The sequence below is a fragment of the Myxine glutinosa genome, chromosome 5 (assembly GCF_964187855.1).
Source record: "Myxine glutinosa chromosome 5, kmMyxGlut1.1, whole genome shotgun sequence".
NCBI classification, from domain to species: Eukaryota; Metazoa; Chordata; class Myxini; order Myxiniformes; family Myxinidae; genus Myxine; species Myxine glutinosa.
The window spans coordinates 191,330,921-191,352,054 of record NC_136265.1 but is presented as its reverse complement, the minus strand read 5'-3'; the positions used below and the strand labels follow the sequence as shown (position 1 = coordinate 191,352,054).

At 43.9% G+C, this 21,134-nt stretch overlaps 1 protein-coding gene across 3 annotated transcripts in view; it reads left to right on the top strand.

Annotated features, from left to right (window-relative positions):
• Positions 1-21,134, top strand: part of LOC137426566 (estrogen receptor beta) — a 348,041-nt gene that overhangs the window by 184,535 nt on the left and 142,372 nt on the right. For all 3 annotated transcript variants that reach the window (XM_068115196.2, XM_068115198.2, XM_068115197.2), the window contains exons 2-3: positions 4,107-4,318; positions 14,593-14,709. In XM_068115196.2, the coding sequence (XP_067971297.2) occupies positions 4,107-4,318; positions 14,593-14,709 (329 nt within the window). The remainder of the gene's footprint in view (positions 1-4,106; positions 4,319-14,592; positions 14,710-21,134) is intronic.

Here is a 21,134-nt window from a genome sequence, read left to right as displayed (position 1 = left end):
TTGCTCATTGTTTGTGAGGAATACTGCTCTCTTGCTCATTGTTTGTGAGGAATACTGCGCTCTTGCTCGTTGTTTGTGAGGAATACTGCTCTCTTGCTCATTGTTTGTGAGGAATACTGCACCCTTGCTCATTGTTTGTGAGGAATACTGCTCTCTTGGTCATTGTTTGTGAGGAATACTATTCTCTTGCTCGTTGTTTGTGAGGAATACTGCTCTCTTGCTCATTGTTTGTGAGGAATACTGCTCTCTTGCTCATTGTGAGGAATACTGCGCTCTTGCTCATTGTTTGTGAGGAATACTGCTCTCTTGGTCATTGTTTGGGAGGAATACTGCTCTCTTGCTCATTGTTTGTGAGGAATACTGGTCTCTTGGTCATTGTTTGTGAGGAATACTGCGCTCTTGCTCATTGTTTGTGAGGAATACTGCGCTCTTGGTCATTGTTTGTGAGGAATACTGCGCTCTTGCTCATTGTTTGTGAGGAATACTGCGCTCTTGGTCATTGTTTGTGAGGAATACTGCTCTCTTGCTCATTGTTTGTGAGGAATACTGTGCTCTTGCTCATTGTTTGTGAGGAATACTGTGCTCTTGCTCATTGTTTGTGAGGAATACTGCTCTCTTGGTCATTGTTTGTGAGGAATACTGTGCTCTTGCTCATTGTTTGTGAGGAATACTGCACTCTTGCTCATTGTTTGTGAGGAATACTGCTCTCTTGGTCATTGTTTGTGAGGAATACTGTGCTCTTGCTCATTGTTTGTGAGGAATACTGCTCTCTTGCTCATAGTTTGTGAGGAATACTGCTCTCTTGCTCGTTGTTTGTGAGGAATACTGCTCTCTTGCTCATTGTTTGTGAGGAATACTGTGCTCTTGCTCATTGTTTGTGAGGAATACTGTGCTCTTGCTCATTGTTTGTGAGGAATACTGCTCTCTTGGTCATTGTTTGTGAGGAATACTGCACTCTTGCTCATTGTTTGTGAGGAATACTGCTCTCTTGCTCATTGTTTGTGAGGAATACTGCTCTCTTGGTCATTGTTTGTGAGGAATACTGTGCTCTTGCTCATTGTTTGTGAGGAATACTGTGCTCTTGCTCATTGTTTGTGAGGAATACTGCTCTCTTGGTCATTGTTTGTGAGGAATACTGCACTCTTGCTCATTGTTTGTGAGGAATAATGCTCTCTTGCTCATTGTTTGTGAGGAATACTGCTCTCTTGGTCATTGTTTGTGAGGAATACTGCTCTCTTGCTCATTGTTTGTGAGGAATACTGCGCTCTTGCTCATAGTTTGTGAGGAATACTGCTCTCTTGCTCATAGTTTGTGAGGAATACTGCGCTCTTGCTCATTGTTTGTGAGGAATACTGCTCTCTTGCTCATTGTTTGTGAGGAATACTGCTCTCTTGCTCATAGTTTGTGAGGAATACTGCTCTCTTGGTCATTGTTTGTGAGGAATACTGCACTCTTGCTCATTGTTTGTGAGGAATACTGCTCTCTTGCTCATTGTTTGTGAGGAATACTGCTCTCTTGGTCATTGTTTGTGAGGAATACTGCTCTCTTGCTCATTGTTTGTGAGGAATACTGCGCTCTTGCTCATAGTTTGTGAGGAATACTGCTCTCTTGCTCATAGTTTGTGAGGAATACTGCTCTCTTGCTCATTGTTTGTGAGTAATACTGTGCTCTTGCTCATTGTTTGAGAGGAATACTGCTCTCTTGGTCATTGTTTGTGAGGAATACTGCTCTCTTGCTCATTGTTTGTGAGGAATACTGTGCTGTTGCTCATTGTTTGTGAGGAATAATGTGCTCTTGCTCACTGTTTGTGAGGAATACTGCGCTCTTGCTCATTGTTTGTGAGGAATACTGTGCTCTTGCTCATTGTTTGTGAGGAATACTGTGCTCTTGCTCATTGTTTGTGAGGAATACTGTGCTCTTGCTCATTGTGAGGAATACTGCTCTCTTGCTCATTGTTTGTGAGGAATACTGCGCTCTTGCTCATTGTTTGTGAGGAATACTGCGCTCTTGCTCATTGTTTGTGAGGAATACTGCTCTCTTGCTCATTGTTTGTGAGGAACACTGCTCTCTTGCTCATTGTGAGGAATACTGCGCTCTTGCTCATTGTTTGTGAGGAATACTGCGCTCTTGCTCATTGTTTGTGAGGAATACTGCTCTCTTGCTCATTGTTTGTGAGGAATACTGCGCTCTTGCTCATTGTTTGTGAGGAATACTGCGCTCTTGCTCATTGTTTGTGAGGAATACTGTGCTCTTGCTCATTGTGAGGAATACTGCTCTCTTGCTCATTGTTTGTGAGGAATACTGCTCTCTTGCTCATTGTTTGTGAGGAATACTGTGCTGTTGCTCATTGTTTGTGAGGAATACTGCGCTCTTGCTCATTGTTTGTGAGGAATACTGCGCTCTTGCTCATTGTTTGTGAGGAATACTGCGCTCTTGCTCATTGTTTGTGAGGAATACTGTGCTCTTGCTCATTGTTTGTGAGGAATACTGTGCTCTTGCTCCTTGTTTGTGAGGAATACTGCTCTCTTGCTCATTGTTTGTGAGGAATATTGCACTCTTGCTCATTGTTTGTGAGGAATACTGCGCTCTTGCTCATTGTTTGTGAGGAATACTGCTCTCTTGCTCATTGTTTGTGAGGAACACTGCTCTCTTGCTCATTGTTTGTGAGGAATACTGCGCTCTTGCTCATTGTTTGTGAGGAATACTGTGCTCTTGCTCATCGTTTGTGAGGAATACTGCGCTCTTGCTCATTGTTTGTGAGGAATACTACTCTCTTGCTCATTGTTTGTGATGAATACTGCTCTCTTGCTCATTGTTTGTGAGGAATACTGCGCTCTTGCTCATTGTTTGTGAGGAATACTGCGCTCTTGCTCATAGTTTGTGAGGAATACTGCGCTCTTGCTCATTGTTTGTGAGGAATACTGCGCTCTTGCTCATTGTTTGTGAGGAATACTGCGCTCTTGCTCATTGTTTGTGAGGAATACTGCGCTCTTGCTCATTGTTTGTGAGGAATACTGCGCTCTTGCTCATTGTTTGTGAGGAATACTGTGCTCTTGCTCATTGTTTGTGAGGAATACTGCGCTCTTGCTCATTGTTTGTGAGGAATACTGCGCTCTTGCTCATTGTTTGTGAGGAATACTATTCTCTTGCTCATTGTTTGTGAGGAATACTGCGCTCTTGCTCATTGTTTGTGAGGAATACTGCGCTCTTGCTCATTGTTTGTGAGGAATACTGCGCTCTTGCTCATTGTTTGTGAGGAATACTATTCTCTTGCTCATTGTTTGTGAGGAATACTGCTCTCTTGCTCATTGTTTGTGAGGAATACTGCTCTCTTGGTCATTGTTTGTGAGGAATACTATTCTCTTGCTCATTGTTTGTGAGGAATACTATTCTCTTGCTCATTGTTTGTGAGGAATACTGCGCTCTTGCTCATTGTTTGTGAGGAATACTGCGCTCTTGCTCATTGTTTGTGAGGAATACTATTCTCTTGCTCATTGTTTGTGAGGAATACTGCGCTCTTGCTCATTGTTTGTGAGGAATACTGCGCTCTTGCTCATTGTTTGTGAGGAATACTGCGCTCTTGCTCATTGTTTGTGAGGAATACTGCTCTCTTGGTCATTGTTTGTGAGGAATACTGCGCTCTTGGCCATTGTTTGTGAGGAATACTGCGCTCTTGGTCATTGTTTGGGAGGAATACTGCGCTCTTGCTCATTGTTTGTGAGGAATACTGCGCTCTTGGTCATTGTTTGTGAGGAATACTGCTCTCTTGGTCATTGTTTGTGAGGAATACTGCGCTCTTGGCCAGGACTTTGTTTTCAGTAAGAATTTCAGACTGAAAGTCTTGGACCTCAATGTAGAAATTCTCCGAGGTTCAACGTAAAAAGATGAGCAGGTTGAGCACAATGTTCTGATGGGAATAAGTTGCGTGTTCCTCGTAGCTGGGGAAGTGAGAGACATATTCCTCCCACTGAAGTATGCACTTGTACATGTGCCTTGGTCATGGGATCTGTGTGCCCAGAATAGCCTTTGCCGACTTTCTCGGAAGCGTCTGATGCTCGCCACGTGATCAGAGCCATGGCTCTCGTGTCCTACCTTCCTGCCCACAGCGATCTTCGCCGGCGAAAGCCTGAGGCGAGCGTCGATGGTCTACCCGGGAGCAGCACGACCAGCCCGACCAGCCCACCCTTGCACGGCGACGGTCCACGCATCACGCGGGAAACGCACTTTTGCGCCGTGTGCAGTGACCTGGCTTCCGGTTACCATTATGGCGTGTGGTCGTGCGAAGGCTGCAAGGCCTTCTTCAAGCGCAGCATTCAAGGTTGGTACAGATGTTTCACTATTACATTTTCGGTCTTGTCCTCCAATATTATCTCTCTGCTTCCGTCGGCTCACTCGTCCACGCACTCTTTCTGCAAACTTCTACAACTTCTACAACTCGGCCTTGTCCGCAATGGTCGTGTGCATTCGTCCCAATGCGATGCTTTGTATATTTGTACATCTCTCACTTTACAGACACACTTGTCTCAAACTCCCTTTCAAACTGCTGTGTTTGTGTCTAACATTGATGTTCTTGTTAGTGCGGTGGTGGCTTTTTTATTTATTTATTTTTGTATACAAGATCGAGGCTCGTTTAAGAGCTAGCACATTAAACACAAACGGACACATCTATATAATCTATCTATAATTCCAGTAATCTCTGTGTGTATGTGTGTATGTGTGTTTGTATGTGTGTATGTGTGTATGTTTGTCTGTGACCGCTGTTTCTCGACAACTACCGGTCCGATATACTTGAAACTTGCCAGGTATATTGCTGGGGACCCGAGGATGTGCCTTTTCAAGGTTTGAAATTAATCGGACAAGTAGTTACCGAGCTATCTATGGCGATTTCTTTACCAAACACCGCAAGCCGTTCGCTTTGGACCAAACCATTTCATGTAAATAGAGGGGGGGGGTTCTGTGGTCGTTGCGAATGGACCAAACCATTCATGTAAATAGAGGGGGGGGGGTTCTGTGGTCGTTACTGCCACGTGGTTTCAAAGTTTTTTTTTGTTGTTGTTGTTTGCACGCATGTTTTTTTGCACCCACGTACGGGCACGCCCTAGGATGTTTACACACACACACCCCTACACAAATTTTTTTTTTTTTTTTTTTTGGCAAGGAACGGGCACCCACGTACGGGCACGTCCTAGCTTATATATAGTACGGGCATGCCCTAGTCTATCTATAATTCCAGTAATCTCTGTGTGTATGTTTGTATGTTTGTATGTTTGTCTGTGACCGCTGTTTCTCGACAACCACGGGTCCGATATACTTGAAACTTGCCAGGTATATTGCTGGGGACCTGAGGATGTGCCTTTTCAAGGTTTCATATTAATCGGACAAGTAGTTACCGAGCTATGGCGATTTCTTTACCAAACTCCGCAAGCCGTTCGCTTTGGACCAAACCATTTCATGTAAATAGAGGGGGGGGATTGTCACCGTACTCGCAAGCCGTTCGCTTTGGACCAAACCATTTCATGTAAATAGAGGGGGGGGATTGTCACCGTACTCGCAAGCCGTTCGCTTTGGACCAAACCATTTCATGTAAATAGAGGGGGGGGATTGTCACCGTACTCGCAAGCCGTTCGCTTTGGACCAAACCATTTCATGTAAATAGAGGGGGGGGATATAATTTTAGATATATATATAGTACGGGCATGCCCTAGTCTATCTATAATTCCAGTAATCTCTGTGTGTATGTGTGTGTGTATGTGTGTGTGTCTGTGTGTCTGTGACCGCTGTTTCTCGACAACCACGGGTCCGATATACTTGAAACTTGCCAGGTATATTGCTGGGGACCTGAGGATGTGCCTTTTCAAGGTTTCATATTAATCGGAGAAGTAGTTACCGAGCTATGGCGATTTATTTACCCAAACTCCGCAAGCCGTTCGCTTTGGCTTTGCGAATGGACCAAACCATTTCATGTAAATAGAGGGGGGGGGGGGGATTGTCACCGTACTCGCAAGCCGTTCGCTTTGGCTTTGCGAATGGACCAAACCATTTCATGTAAATAGAGGGGGGGGATATAATTTTAGATATATATATAGTACGGGCATGCCCTAGTATATACAAACGCGAGTTGTCTGTGTGTGTGTCCGCGTTTATTCAGAGATGGCTGAACGGATCTTCATCAAACTTTCAGAGGTTCATCAGTGAGTGCCTGGGAGTGTTTTAGGGAAAAAATAAAAATTGAAAAAAAAAAAGTTCTTTTTTTGAAGTAAAAAAAAAAAAAATCGCTCGATAGTGCCGAAGCCTTTTTAAATGAATGACAGTTATTTACAAGTACACATTCGCATAAATAAATACAAAACAATCACCAGACATTTGAATACAAATAAATCAAACAATTCCCGAAGTGTACGAATTTGGTATAATGGCTTCTTCTTCTTCTTCCTGATCAGCAACACAATTAACCTTCACCTCCTCCCCTCACCCCTCCCCCCTACCCGTCCCCTCCTCCCCCTTTCCCTCCCCTCCCCCTCTCCCTACCCCTTCCTCCCCTCCCTCCCCCTCCCCCCCCCCTCCAACCCCCACCCCCCTCCCTCCCCTCCCCCCCCCCCCCCCCCCCCCCGCTCGGCAACGCCGGGTACTTCTGCTCGTAATACAATAAAGGGAGGGGGAGACAAGATGGGGAGAGAGAGGAAGCACACAAGTACAACATTTGAGAGCAGGGACATCAGGAGATCTGTGGTAGGAGGAAGGCTGGGGGAGGAGGAGGAGCGGGAAGGGGTACACTGTATAAAACAAATTGACACTACAAGCGATTTCAGGAATGAAGTCGGAGATTGAAAGAGGTGGATCTGGGGTGAAATCTGGTTGAAAAGATCAGGGTTTTTGGATGGGGGAAGATAAGAGATGGTGGTGAACAGCTGTTTTAAAGACCTGGAGGGTGGAGTGGGATTGAAGAGAGTGAGGGAGTTTGTTCCAGAGGTGGGAAAAAGAGGAATGAAGGAGTGAAGGTGAGCAGAGAGTCTTGATTTCGGCAGTTTAACCATAAGAGGGTTGCTGGCAGTTATTGTGCGACCTGTAGGAATATTTAGGGGACAGAGCCCAGAGAGAGCTGGAGAGCTGGTGGGGGGGGGGGGGGGCAAGGCCAGAGAGGAGTCGGTAGAAGACAAAAAGACCACCAACCTGCCTGCGGAGAGTAAGTGAAAGGCCCTCGGAGGTAGCTTCATCGCGGGAGATTCCAATGATTCTGATTGATCCAATGGCTACACTGATTTCTTTGTATTCTGTTGCACAACATAATGTTCTAGTGGACACTCGATATACTAGATCTGCTGTTTACGGTCTCCGCATTATTCTGCGTAAGATTTTCACATGTCACTGTTACTTGGGAGGATGGAACATTTTTTAAAAATCTGAAGCCACCTGACACACTGCTGTCAGCGGACCCCGCGAGCTTTGCTGACGGGCCCCCGCACACCAGCGAAAGTAAATGCTTTCAAAATGTAATTAAATGAAGTTCTTCAATTGACACTTTCAGGCTGAGCAACGTCCGCACGAACGACCATCTGTTTTGTGACCGTTTGATTTGCTGTTTCATTTTAGCCTTGACGTTTCATTTTGGAGGCCATTTTTGTTTCAAGGCCATCTTATTGTTCTATTACATTGAGTGCTTCGCAAATAAGACTTTATATGGTTACGATAAGCTCCGTCGGGCATAACGCTGTGACTTGAGAGTACACCTTTTGCCCAAATTCTTCAATGGATCCAGTGGAAGCATTTGTCTGGAGAACCTAATAATTGCTCCCCACAGAGCCCTACATGGAGAAATTTCGGACACAGAAAGAGGTCTTTTCTTTGGAAAATTTCCTCACCGTTGGTATGCTCTATTCCCTTGATCTAATGGTGATAAGTTTCCTTACAAGGAACTTCGACGCACGAGTTTTTTTGTTTTTTTTTGGATACAAGATCGAGGGTCGTGTAAGAGCTAACATTAATCACACAAAAATAACAACGAACGGACACACAAAACATACAAAAAAGGGAGCGGAAGACAAGATGGGGGAGAGAGAGGAAAGCACACAAGTACAACAGCAGAGAACAGGGACAACGGAAGATCTGTGGGAGGGAGAGGGCTTGGGGGGGAGGAGGCATGGGAGGGGGTAGGGGGTGGGAAAGTATAAAACATGTGGACACTGCTGTAACTTCCAGGAAAGAAAAAAGTTGGTATTTCCAAAAAAAAAAAAGTGGATCTGGGGTGAATTAGCAGGAGTAGAAAAGATCAAGGTTTTGGATGGGGGAAGATAAGAGATGCTGGTGAACAGCTGTTTTAAAGACCTGGAGGGAGGAGTGGGATTGAAGAGAGTGAGGGAGTTTGTTCCAGAGGTGGGAAAAAGAGGAATGAAGGAGTGAAGGTGAGCAGAGAGTCTTCATTTTGGCAATTTCACCATAAGAGGGTTGCTGGCAGATCTTGTGCGACCTTTAGGAATATTTGGGGGACAGAGCACAAACAGAGCTGGGGGAGTAAGGCCGGAGAGGAGTCGGTAGAAGACAGAAAGACCACCTACCTGCATGCGGTGAGTGAGATGTACTGTATATCATTTCAAAAGCTGAGCATCAAGTGAGAAAGCAGCATGTTTTTTATTATTTGGTACCACTTCTGCGAGGATTCGAACCCCCCCCCCCCCCCCCCCCAGACTCAGAGCGGACGCTCTCACCATTCCGCCACCTAGCGTGGCTGTTCGATCATCACGGAGGAGCTTGTACATAGATCACATGCAGGATAAATGCACTAATGGACAGTGCACGTTAACGTGAGTTACAGGGACATAAGTATGATAGTGGACACAGCCACATAGTATACGGGATTTGAACATAGGTTCGAACCATCATGAGGCATCTGTCCAGATGACAACCCAAATAATTGGTTGGTATTGTGTTAGGTTACCCTACAGGCAGAATTTTAGTGCTCGTGCCAAATCGTCCAGGAATGCATTGACCAGACGACCACAGAGTGTTCGCAAGCACTAGGCCAGGGCAGGCAAATCACTCCAGCCATTAATATGTGGTGCCTGCTGGGTTGCATTGGTAATATAACAACAACACGCTAATGCTCCAGGAACCGCATACTGAGAATCCAATTGTTTTATAAATTACTGCTGCTTAGATATTGCAAGTTCTAATAAACTGTGCAAGGCATGACATTTCCCCACATCTTGACTTGATGATCCTATTCCAAATGGATTAATACGTTTTTCAATTTCCATTTCGAATTACCCTATAATCATGCTGTGCGTTGGTCTAAAAGGCATTGTTAATTTGATGGTAACTTGTTATTCGTCGAAAATTGTATTTCATTACCGAACATTAAATGACATTGATGTAATTTCGATGTGGCTATCGCTTGGCTTATTAAATGTTCCAGGTGCAGCAGTTGTTTTGAAAGTGACTTTTTTGCAGGATAAATTGCTTTAGTTGGAAGATAAAAGCAAGTTAAGTCTAATCATTACCAACTTTCGTCTTGGAATCCATCATCAGGCGAAGAAGAACTTTGTCTCTCAGGAGACGCTTGATACCATCGACCAGAGTCGCACGGCCAGGCTCGATGGCAGAGCTGAACTGTTCCGGGAGCTGAGGCGTAAAACTGTATGCTCGCTGAGGGCGGACAAGGAGGCCTATGTGCGAGGAATCTGTGAAAGGGTAGCGCATCACTTGTGCACATGATTCTCGTCCTGCTTACAGGGGAATCCGTGCATTGCGTTCCTCTAAGCCTGTCCCCAGGTGTACTGCAGTTAGAGCAGAGGATGGTGGCCTCTTGACAGAGGAGTCTGAAGTGAAGGCCCGCTGGGCTGGGTTACTTTGAGCGGCTGTACCAGGCTGACCCACCGGCTGTTGAATTGGATGTCGGGGGTGTTGCTATCCCAAATGCTGACCCTCCCTCCCCTCTCCCCCCCCCCCAACCCCCCCCAATTAACTGTGAACCGTTTTCACTTGTGGAAACACAGGTGGCGGTGAACCGGTTGAAAGGGGGCAAAGCTCCTGGGATTTGTGGCATCCATGCTGAGCTTCTCAAGGCTGGTGGAAATGCTGTACTTGAGTCGCTGCATGCAGTTCTGCACTCCGTTTGGAGGACAGGCATCATCCCAACTGACTGGAAGAGGGGCCTTGTTGTCCCCCTCTGCAAAGGGAAGGGTGACTACCAGGACTGCAACAACTACCGAGGGTTGACGCTACTCTTAGTGCCGGGCGTGGTCTTTTCTTGGATCATTCTTGAGAGGGTTCACCGCCATCTGCTCGAGCACCAGCGACCAGAGCAGTCAGGCTTTACACCAAAGAGGTCAATGCTTGACTGTATCCTTGCGCTTGGAGTCCTCACGGAACGCAAGTGAGAGTTTTGCCAGGGGCTGCTTGCAGCCTATGCTGATCTCCACAAAGCGTTCGATTCAGTGATTCGGGATGCCCTCTGGAAAATTTATTGGTCTTGGTGGGATGTGTAGCAACGCTGATCTATCTGATCTCTGAACTATACTCTGGCACTGAGAGTGCTGTGAGGTGTGGTGGCTCCAACTGTGACTTATTTCCACTTGTTTGGGGAGGATGTCGGAAAGGTCAGGCTGCGGTGCATCGTTTGCGAGTGTCAAGATCTATGACCTTGATTTTGCAGATGATGCAGTCATCTTTGCGGAGATGCTGGATATTCTTATGGGGGCCCTCCAGGCACTGAATGAGGAGGCGGAGCTGCTGGGATTACGGATTTCCTTGGTCAAAACCAAGATCCAGGCTTCCAATGACATCGTGGATGCTGCTGTCTGGTCTGTGCCCGTTTGTGGCAAAGATGTTGAGGTCACGAGGAGATTCACTTACCTTGGCAGTGTTATTCATGTTATTGAATATGTTCACATGTTGTGAGCCAGAGGTCGATAGACGTCTGGGTCAGGCCTGGGGAGTCATGGATTCACTGGATCATGGGGTGTGGCGCTGTCGGTATCTATGCAGGAGGACGAAAGTCAGTCTTTAAGTCCTTGGTGCTTCCAGTCTTGCTCTACGGATGCGAGACTTTGACCCTTACCAAGGGCCAGAGAATGAGACTTAACTCCTTTGGAACCAAGTCTCTTCGGAGAATCCTTGGCTATCGCTGGTCGGACTTTGTGTCCAATGAGCGGTTGCTGAGAGAGACTCAGATGAGATATGTTTCCTGTATGGTCCGTGAGCGTCAGCTGCGGCGGTATAGACATGTGGCTCATTTTCCTGACGCTGATCCAGCTCACCAGATACTTTCAGCAAGGGAGTCTTGTGAGTGGAGGAGGTCAACGGGCCGACAGCGTGCCTCGTGGTTGCAGCAGGTTGATCGGTATTCTCAAGGAGATAGGGATGGGCCAGGTGAGTTAGCCTGGGGGATGGCCAGACGGAGGCCCCTGGAGTACTGTCGGAAAGTGGATGCGGCGAAGCGCTGCTCCTGCGCATGCTCCCATTCCTGACCTGACCTGATTACCAACAGGAGTTGGATGGCATGTACAAATTGCTTCCACACTACTGTCATGATGATCAAACGTGACAGGTAAACAAGGTGTAAACTAAAATGGAACGTGGTAGAGCACATCCCTCCGCCAGACTGAACAGTTTTTTTTTATCCACTGAAAGGTTGGATCTGGATTTGGACCTGAACCAAAATCGAATCGGCTTTGTTACGGATTCGTCACTTCCGTCTTTGTGGTTTTCATCTACTTGAAGCATTTTTAGTTTCAGGTACTATTATTGTTATGGTTTCGGTGTGAAATGGAGATAACTTTCTTCAAAGGTAAAAATAGGGTTTCAGAAGAAAAATGAAATGGGTGAAGAAGAAACGGGAAGAGGAAAGAGAGGGGGGCGATGGGAATCGAGCGAGATCGGAGAAGAAGGGTTTCTCCGCTTCGTGGTGGCAAGCGGACCTTTTGGACATTGGTCGCGAGCGAATGTTGGTTTCCCCGGGAAAGGGATTCCCATGACAGTGTCGTTATTGCGGTTGCAATTAAACCTGCGTGACGGGTTTTGGTTCCGAGAGTGAATCATCATTGGAGAGCAAGCTGACGCCTTCATTATCGGCCGGTCTGCCATTTCACCTCGCACAAGTCATTCGCCCTGTTCCACATGTGTGTCGTGGGTTTTCCCGGAGCGCCCTCAGCGTGGGAACCGTCGATTGTTCATGTCGGCTTCATTGTCGGTGAACGGAAGGTGTGAGTTTCCACTCACCTTTTAGGTGAATCATTACCGGACCGACTTCAACCCGACCTCTCGCCTCGCGGCTCTTCTGCGACTTTGACTGTCGACCGACCTGGGTTCCGGTCCCAGTATGACCTTTTCGTGTTGATCGCCAGAGCGGGGATCGACTTTGACCTTGGGTCATGACAATCGTCGCTCTGCTCGTCGCGCTGCCGTCGTTCTGCACGAACTTTGGGGAATGTTACAGTTCACTGACGTTGGAGTACTGTGAGTTATTGATTAAGGAATATATTGGTCGTACCATCATAGGAATTGCATGGTTTATGATGTGCAAGTAAGAGTTTCCTTGTACTTGCGTTAAGTGTTATTATTGTGTGAGTTTTGAATACAATAACTTGTTTTGTATCAATTGCTTGGTGTGGTTCTACCATTGGTCATTGGGACACACACATAATAGCACCTCTTTCTGCCGTGACTCCTTTCGAAGCTCGGAGGTACACCGTGGCCGGGGTTTAGGGAGGAAGTACGTAACAGCTTGTTCTTGTCACCTACCAACTCATCCACCTAGTTTTTGAATTGCTGAATTCAACATGGTCCAGAAGCGTGACGAACCTTCCAACCATTTTATATCCAGGATGGAAACCCTTTTGTCATTTCCTCATTCTGCTTTAAACTCAATATCTCCATATTTTCATTCAAAACAGCATCATTCATCATTCCAATCAAAAATTAATACTGTAGTATTAATACATCAAAATAGAATGTAAAATCACGATTGTATTGAGATATCAAATCAGCAAATTATTGTCATCTTGTTCACTTCCAGATCGGCAGCAGCTCCCTAACGATGGTATTTCAAAATCATATTTTTATTGAGGAATTTATGAAAGCTCCTCCCTACCTACCATATTTATGAAAGCTCCTAATGTATTTATTTATTTAATGATCTTGATTTGCATGTTATATTGTAAATCGTTCACAATTCAGCTTCTGGTTGCGATGATTTGATAGTTAAACCATCAATTGGATTGAATTGAATTGAATTGATATATAGCATGATATTTCAAAAATCTGTGGATGGATTATACCAAAACTTGGTGGATGAGTTAATTAGGCGATAAGAACAAATAATGCAATTTTGGTTCAGGTCCGGATCCAGATCCGGCCTATCAGTGGGATACAAAATGTAAACTGTTCAGCCTGGTGGAGGTGTGCTCTTTACCGAGTGCCATTCTAGTCCTTGTTTATTTAAATATTTTTATGGCTCTGTCGATTTCGTTATGTTTTCGGGTTGTCCGTCCGGCTGTCCGTCCGTCCATCTGTGATAGGTTTTCGTTACCGCGATGACTTGAGAAAGGCTGAAGTGATCTTATTCAAACTTGGTACAGGTATGTATAATGATGTTAAGATTAACTGATTAGATGTCGGAGTCAAGAGGTCAAAGGTCAGAGGTCATGTCAGGTAAAAATGTGATAACTTGACAACAGCTGAATGGATTTAAATCAAACTTTGTACAAGTATTGTAATGAAGTTCTAATGTGGGCGGAGGCATATCGGTCGACGTCGTGACGTCGAAGAGTGTTGTTCTGGTTACAAAATCTGATCACCTCGGCCTAATTGATTTTTGACCACGTTTGTTTTTGCAAGAATTGAAAATGGGTTTCTTGGCACGCCGACTGCGTAATGGATGAGTGAATGAAACGATTGCTCATGCAATTTGTTTAGCTGTGCATCACCTGCAAACAACATTTTATTATAACTTCTCATTCGCAAGGATATAATTGATCTCATTCATTGTAAATTTATTGATTCAAGAATCAACCATAATGATTGAAAACAGGTCACTGCACCTCCATTTCCTGAAAGTTGAAATAATCCCGTCCGTTCTGATGGGACAATTTATTTGATGGCAATTTGGACTCTAGTGCAACTGTGACAGTTTACCTGAGTAATGAGGCATTGGACAAGGCAAGCTTTTTTACATCCATGAAACCTTTGTGTGTGCATATTACAAATATGTTTTTACCTAGCTTTGTTTTTACCAAATACCTAGTTTTGTCCGAATCCATCCATACCTTTTTGAGATATCGTGCTATCTATCATTTTTGGCCCTATCTCTCGATGGTGAAGAATCACTTTAAAAAAAAAATTATACTATCCGGATCCAGATCTTCCCCAAAATCAAATTGATTCTTCCTGGTCTCACACAAAATCTGTCCACCAAATTTCGTCTGAACTCATCCATAACTTTTTGAGATATTGTGCTCACAGTCATAGAGACAGGAGTGAAAATATAACCTCCGTCCACCTCCAGAGGCAGAGGTAAATGTCGTGTTGTTCAACCGTGTGCGGCGACTTCTTAATGTATCACATTCCGATTAAACAGTATTTTTGTTTTGTGCATTTCAGGAAGGACGAATTATGTATGTCCAGCCACAAACCAGTGCACGATCGACAAAAACCGACGCAAAAGCTGCCAGGCCTGTCGTCTTCGTCGGTGTCACGAGGTTGGGATGGTCAGAGATGGTGAGTGGATTCATTTCCCCAGTAATTTACTTTGTTTGTTTGTTTATTTGCTTTCGTGTTTGTGTTTGCACGATTGCATTTTGCCATCACCACCTTCCAGTTTTGGTTATCCCCAAAATGAAATGAGATCATACATTTTAATACTCCAATTCATTTCATTTTCATTGAAAGAGACTTGGATTTTCTGGAGAGCAAAGTGTTTGTTTGTTTGTGTGTGTTTTGACCGTACTGTTTAATAATTAACTGGTCGCATTCCTCCTTACATGGAAACAATGAACATACACTATCAATGTATATGGTTTTAGAGACGGACAGGGACCAACCGTTATTCAAAGAAAGATGTACACTACGGATGGCTACATATATCCATTTATCCTGACCATCCCTACCATGTTGACATTATTTTTGGAATTTCGTCCTCACATCCCTTTACATTTTACTCTCACCAGTGGAGAGGGTATTGCATTTGCGTCTGTTTGTCTATTTGTCCGCACAGAATATCAAGACAGAGCAATCAGAGATTGCAAACCCTCGCCAGGATGTATTCTCAGTGGTTTTTAAGGCTTTTGTGTTAAAACAAATATGGCTGCCGAACCACGTGACTGATGACGTCATTATTTTTTTTCTAAACTAATTTATTCCTAGATTATGCTCAATAAATTTCATCCTGATCGGATGAAGTTTTGTACTTGTCGAATTATGACGTCATAATGGAGGCACCTATGACATAATCATTAACATATTTTATTCCCCATGGAGAGTTCTTTACAATGGGCCATGTCTCAATTTTTTTCAATTCAGCGCTTTCGGAGATATAGAGGTGCAAAGTTTTTCGGTTTTTCCAAGATGGCGGCCGAACCACGTTATGTCATAATTCGACAAGTACAAAACTTCATCCGATTAAGATGAAATTTATTGAGCGTCATCTATGGATAAATTGGTGGAGAAAAAAAATGATGCCGTCATCGGTCACGTGGTTCGGCCGCCATTTTTTTTTTTAACACAAAAGCCGTAAAACCCACTAAAAACACATCCTGGCGAGGGTCTGCAATCTCTGATTGCTCTTTCTTGTTTTAAACTTGTTTTTTTATTACTTATTTCTGTACTGAAAAAAAAGTATTTACATGCTAGACATTTTTATTTTTGTTTGCACGATGAATTATCTTGTTGATTATGTGTGAAAACATTTAGCATTATATGCTGTTGTAAATCAATACTCAGACCTCTTTCAAGTAATGAGGTTTTATTGAACTATATCTCCACTCATCCTACAACACAAAATAATGCACAATCATTAGCACTACAAAGGAAGCAATCAAAACGAACATCTCCTCCAAGCCCCCCTGCAAGCAAGCAATTATGTACCTGTTAATCCCGTTAGTTTATTGGCACTAAGGAAACAGAATGCCACGAGATTGAGCGCTGAACAGTCAGGACTTATATAAGCTCCCTCAAGGTCGGCCCTCTGACCGAACCTTCTCTTCAAGCTCGAGACATTACATCATATTTCACCACATATGCTGTTCCTATTATATAATGTGGAGCAATAATAACACATGCAGCAGTACAGGGGGTCCCTGCTATAATTCTCTCCACTATCCGTCGTTTCACATACAAATCCATAAGTTACTTAGCAACATTTTCATTATACCTCCAACAACATCCATTGGACAGAAGATCAGTTTCCAGGCATTTCACCCCACAATGCTTTGCTTACCAGCTTCTCAGCATTCCACCCCACAATGCACTGCATCCTCTCCCTCTCCCACTCCAACTCTATCATACACCGTGCATTGTTGGACTAAATGCTGCCGCGTGCTGTACAGTACTGTATTTTTATCTTTGTATACTTTACTGCAGTAATCTTTGAACAATGAGTGGTAAATGAAATGATAACGAAAAGGGTTAACCTGCGCATAAACAGCAACACAGTCTTGTAACTCTGGATGTCAAATTAGACAAAGTTAAATGAAATAGGAATGGTGAACTTTTATTTGGCCTAGAATACTCCCCGGTGCTCACTGATGAACCTCTGAAAGTTTGACGAAGATCCGTTTGCCTATATGCCTCGCTATCTTGGTTTACCACCAACAACAGTTCAAACTATTTTAAAGTTTGGTGAGGGTTGTGCAGACAGCACGGCATCATGCACGGCACGAAAGTCATGTCATTCGGATAACGCGGCTCATGCTACAGGAACGGCCGAAGTGGGCGTGACGGCCATAGTTGGCGTAGCAACTGTGGGCGCTCTTGGCGAGGTCCCATATGGACACCGCCGCAGGGGGTCGCAGCACGAGTGCCGGGTTACACGGCACGAGTGCGTTTGCTGGCACAACGGCTGGAGTCTGGTTCTGTGGGGGAAACCACATGGTCTAGTGGGAAGGATAATTTAGAGGGTGAATGGTAGAAAGAAACACACAAGGATAAAGGGCGAATAAATAGATAAAGATAAAGGGCGATAAAGGGCGGAATCTAACTGTACGTATAATTCTGGTCACTGCTTTTTGACCAGAATTATACGTTTAGTTAGGTCAATGCTAATTCGGATTTATGAACGCTTATGCTAACACTCATTAGGCTATATATAACTCTTGCATAATTAACCCCTCATTAACCCCCAAATCGTTTTCATAACAGCATATAGCTGACATGACTACAGTTATTGTTTTATTAATGATAAACACAGACCAGTCAGGAGACCACGATGGTTCATGAGCGAGCGGTATTCAATGACAAAGGTCAAAACCGACATTGAAAAGATATAAATAGGAATGTATTATCTGTTATGAGACTAGTTAGCTACACAATACCGAAAATTCGGTTCGATTCCGACAACTTTGAAAATTTGACCTTTGTGACCTTGAAATGTCAAAACGAAGGTTACTGACCTTGAAATGAGATAGAAAATAATGTATAATCAGTTATGAGGTTAGTTAGCTACACAATACCAAAAATTCGGTTCGATTCCGACAACTTTGAAAATTTGACCTTTGTGACCTTCAAAGGTCAAAGGTCGAAGATTCTGAAATTTGTTGGAAAACTTTTATTTCACGATGTATGTGATAATATAAGATCATGTACGACATTTCACCCTATCAGGAAGCGAACAATGTAATAAAACCATCAAAAATCTACTTTTCTAAATTTTGTGACCTTGTGACCATGACCTTGGGGCGAAAATGAAAAATCGAGCTCCGTGGGGCTAGACACATGACATTGGCCTAACCAAATACCGAAACCCCTGTCAGATTGCACCAAACCCCTCGGAGAAGATGTAGCTTGAAATCGATTACCCCCTAAAAAGACATCTTTTTCGGGCGTGGCTCAGCCCACAATGGGCGCAATACGCCCACTCTAGGCAGGACACAAGTCGATCATGATATCAACCTCCCACCCAAGTTTCATCAAGATCGGATGATATCATCGGGTAGTTATGCTGCGGACAGACAGACAGACAGACAGACACACACCCATGACGAATATAGTGGTCACTCTGTTTGATAACTCATGAACCAAAAACGATATAACTGACATGACTAGAGTTATACTTATAATAATGACTAGCAGGGGTTCCCGGTGTTGCCTGGTGCGTTTTTATATTTGTTTTACAAATCTACGCTGAGTAGATTTGAGTTTTCAGTCACAGTGGTGAGTTTGAGGTGAAGGTGGGAGTGCATCAGGGGTCGGTACTAAGTCCACTACTATTTGTAGCTGTGATGGAGGTGCTGGCTCAGAACGTAAAGGAGGGTTTACCGTGGGAGTTGTTGTATGCAGATGATCTGGTGTTGATTGCGGAAAGTATGGATGGACTGAAGGAAAAGATGAACAAGTGGAAGGAATGTATGGAGACAAAAGGTCTGAAGGTGAATATCGGAAAGACGAAGGTGATGGCAAGTGGTAAAGCATGTGGTGAGGTGGAAAGAACTGGGAAGTGGCCCTGTGCTGTGTGTAGGAAGGGTGTCGGAGTGAACTCCATTCAATGTACAATGTGCGCTGAGTGGGTTCATCAAAAATGTAGTGGTCTGAGAGGGTCATTAACCAGTGTGGCAGCTACATTCAAATGTAAGGTGTGCACAGAGGGAGCTGCAGATGGAGGAAATGTTGAGTTGGATCTTGGAGACGGCGTGAAGCTGGAAGGTGTGAAAACATTTTGTTACCTCGGAGACATGTTGAATGGAAAAGGTGGATCAGACTCGGCAACGGTTGCTCGAGTGAGATGTGCATGGAAGAAGTTTCGGGAACTGAGTGGCGTGCTGATGAGGAGGGGAGTGTCGTTGAAGCTGAAGGGAAAGGTGTATGCTGCATGTGTGAGAAGTGTTATGATTTATGGGAGCGAGACATGGGTAATGAACGTAGAGCAGCAACGAAGGTTGGAAAGAGTGGAAATGCGAATGGTTCGACGGATGTGCGGAGTATCGTTGAGAGAGAGGAAGACAAATGATGAATTGCGAAAGATGATGGGAATAGAGCCTGTGATTGATGCTGTGAAGAGGAACAGGTTGAGATGGTTTGGTCATGTGTTGAGGAAGGATAAAAGTGACTGGTTGAGAAGAGTGATGGAAATGAATGCAGAAGGAAGTAGAGGATGGGGAAGACCGAGAAAGACTTGGCTAAAGATGGTGGAAGAAGAAATGAGGGCAAGGGGGTTAACAAGGAGAGATGCAGAAAATAGGGCAAAATGGAGAAGATTATCATGGGGACCGCGAGGCTAACCCCCGCTCTAGTCGGGAAAATGGCCTTTAAAATGCATGTTGTTGTTGTATCAACGTGCTATGATGTCAACTTTTTCAGAAGTGTCCATACTGGTGACATCGTACTAAAATATGCAATTTGGTGTCTGTCTGGTGATTTTTTGACCGTGATACATTCCATCGTTACTCATCCAATCTCAACCAAACTTGACATGATGACTGAGGGTCACAAAATGAAGGTTGTAGAGCATTTATTTGCCCCCCTCCCCAAGGGGGGTTTCTCCCCCAAGCGGGTTTTCCCCGCCATTGCCGCTAATGGAGCTGCGTGTTGAGGTGTATATCCGTGTTAAGTTAGCTTTATCGTGGCGTTTTTCCAAGACTGCTTCTGATAACACAAGGAACAATAACAGCATAATATTAATGTTATTACAAAACAATATTAATACTAATAATGTCCCACCTCCACAAGGGTTTTTTTCCTCCTTGAACAAACGTCATGTCAACGTTTATAAATAGCTTATCATGGTGTTTTCATGGGAGCAACGGCCCAACGGCCTCGCACCAGAAGTAAAAATATTATAAACGATAAGCACGTATGCTTAACTTTTTAAACAGTCGCTAATGCTTTTTATAACAAAAACAAAGAAATTTGGAGGAATCCGGACATCACTCAATGCTTATCACGTCGCCGAACGCACCCGATCGTAGATCTACTGTTGTCTATATACCCAAAAAGGAATAATAACACAATCCTGCCGCGAACGTGGACTTCTTTCCAAGGCGTTTTTTGTGGTGTTTTTCCAAAGCCGCTTCTCATTACAAAGGTAACAAGAAAAAGAGCAATCAGAGATTGCAAACCCTTGCCAGGATGTATTTTCAGTGGTTTTTAAGGCTTTTGTGTTAAAACAAATATGGCGGCCGAACCACGTGACCGATGACGTCATCATTAGTTTTTTTTCTAAACTAATTTATTCCTAGATTATGCTCAAGAAATTCATCTTGATCGGATGAAGTTTTGTACTTGTCGAATTATGACATCATAATGGAGGCACCTATGACATCATCATTAACATATTTTATTCCCCATGGAGAGTTCTTTACAATGAGCCATGTCTCAATTTTTTCTATTCAGCACTTTCGGAGATATAGAGGTGCAAAGTTTTTCGATTTTTCCAAGATGGCGGCCGAACCACGTGACCTATGACGTCATAATTATTTAAAAATTCTACAGGTGGAGTTGCACCTATGGTGAAAATTTCCTGTCAATCGGACCAACGGTTGCAGAGAAAATAATATTTATTCTGTGCGGACAAACAAACACAGACAAACAAACAAACAGACAAACAGACTCAAATGCAATACCCTCTCCTCAGGCGAGGGTAATAACAACACTTATGATAATGGCAATTAATTATATATTTTCAATTAGATGATCTAACATGTTATAATATCATACATGTTCTGATATTTCAATGACCTGATATAACATGTTATCATGTCATGCACGGTCTGATCCTTTCAATGACCTGATCCAACATGTTATTATATCATGTATATTGTGATCCTTTTAATGACCTGATCTAACATGTTATATAATGCATGTTCTGATCCTTTTTCTTTCAATGACCTGATCTAACATGTTATTATATCATGTATATTGTGATCCTGTCAATGGCCTGATCTAACATGTTATAATATCATGCATGTTCTGATCCTTTCAATGACCTGATCTAA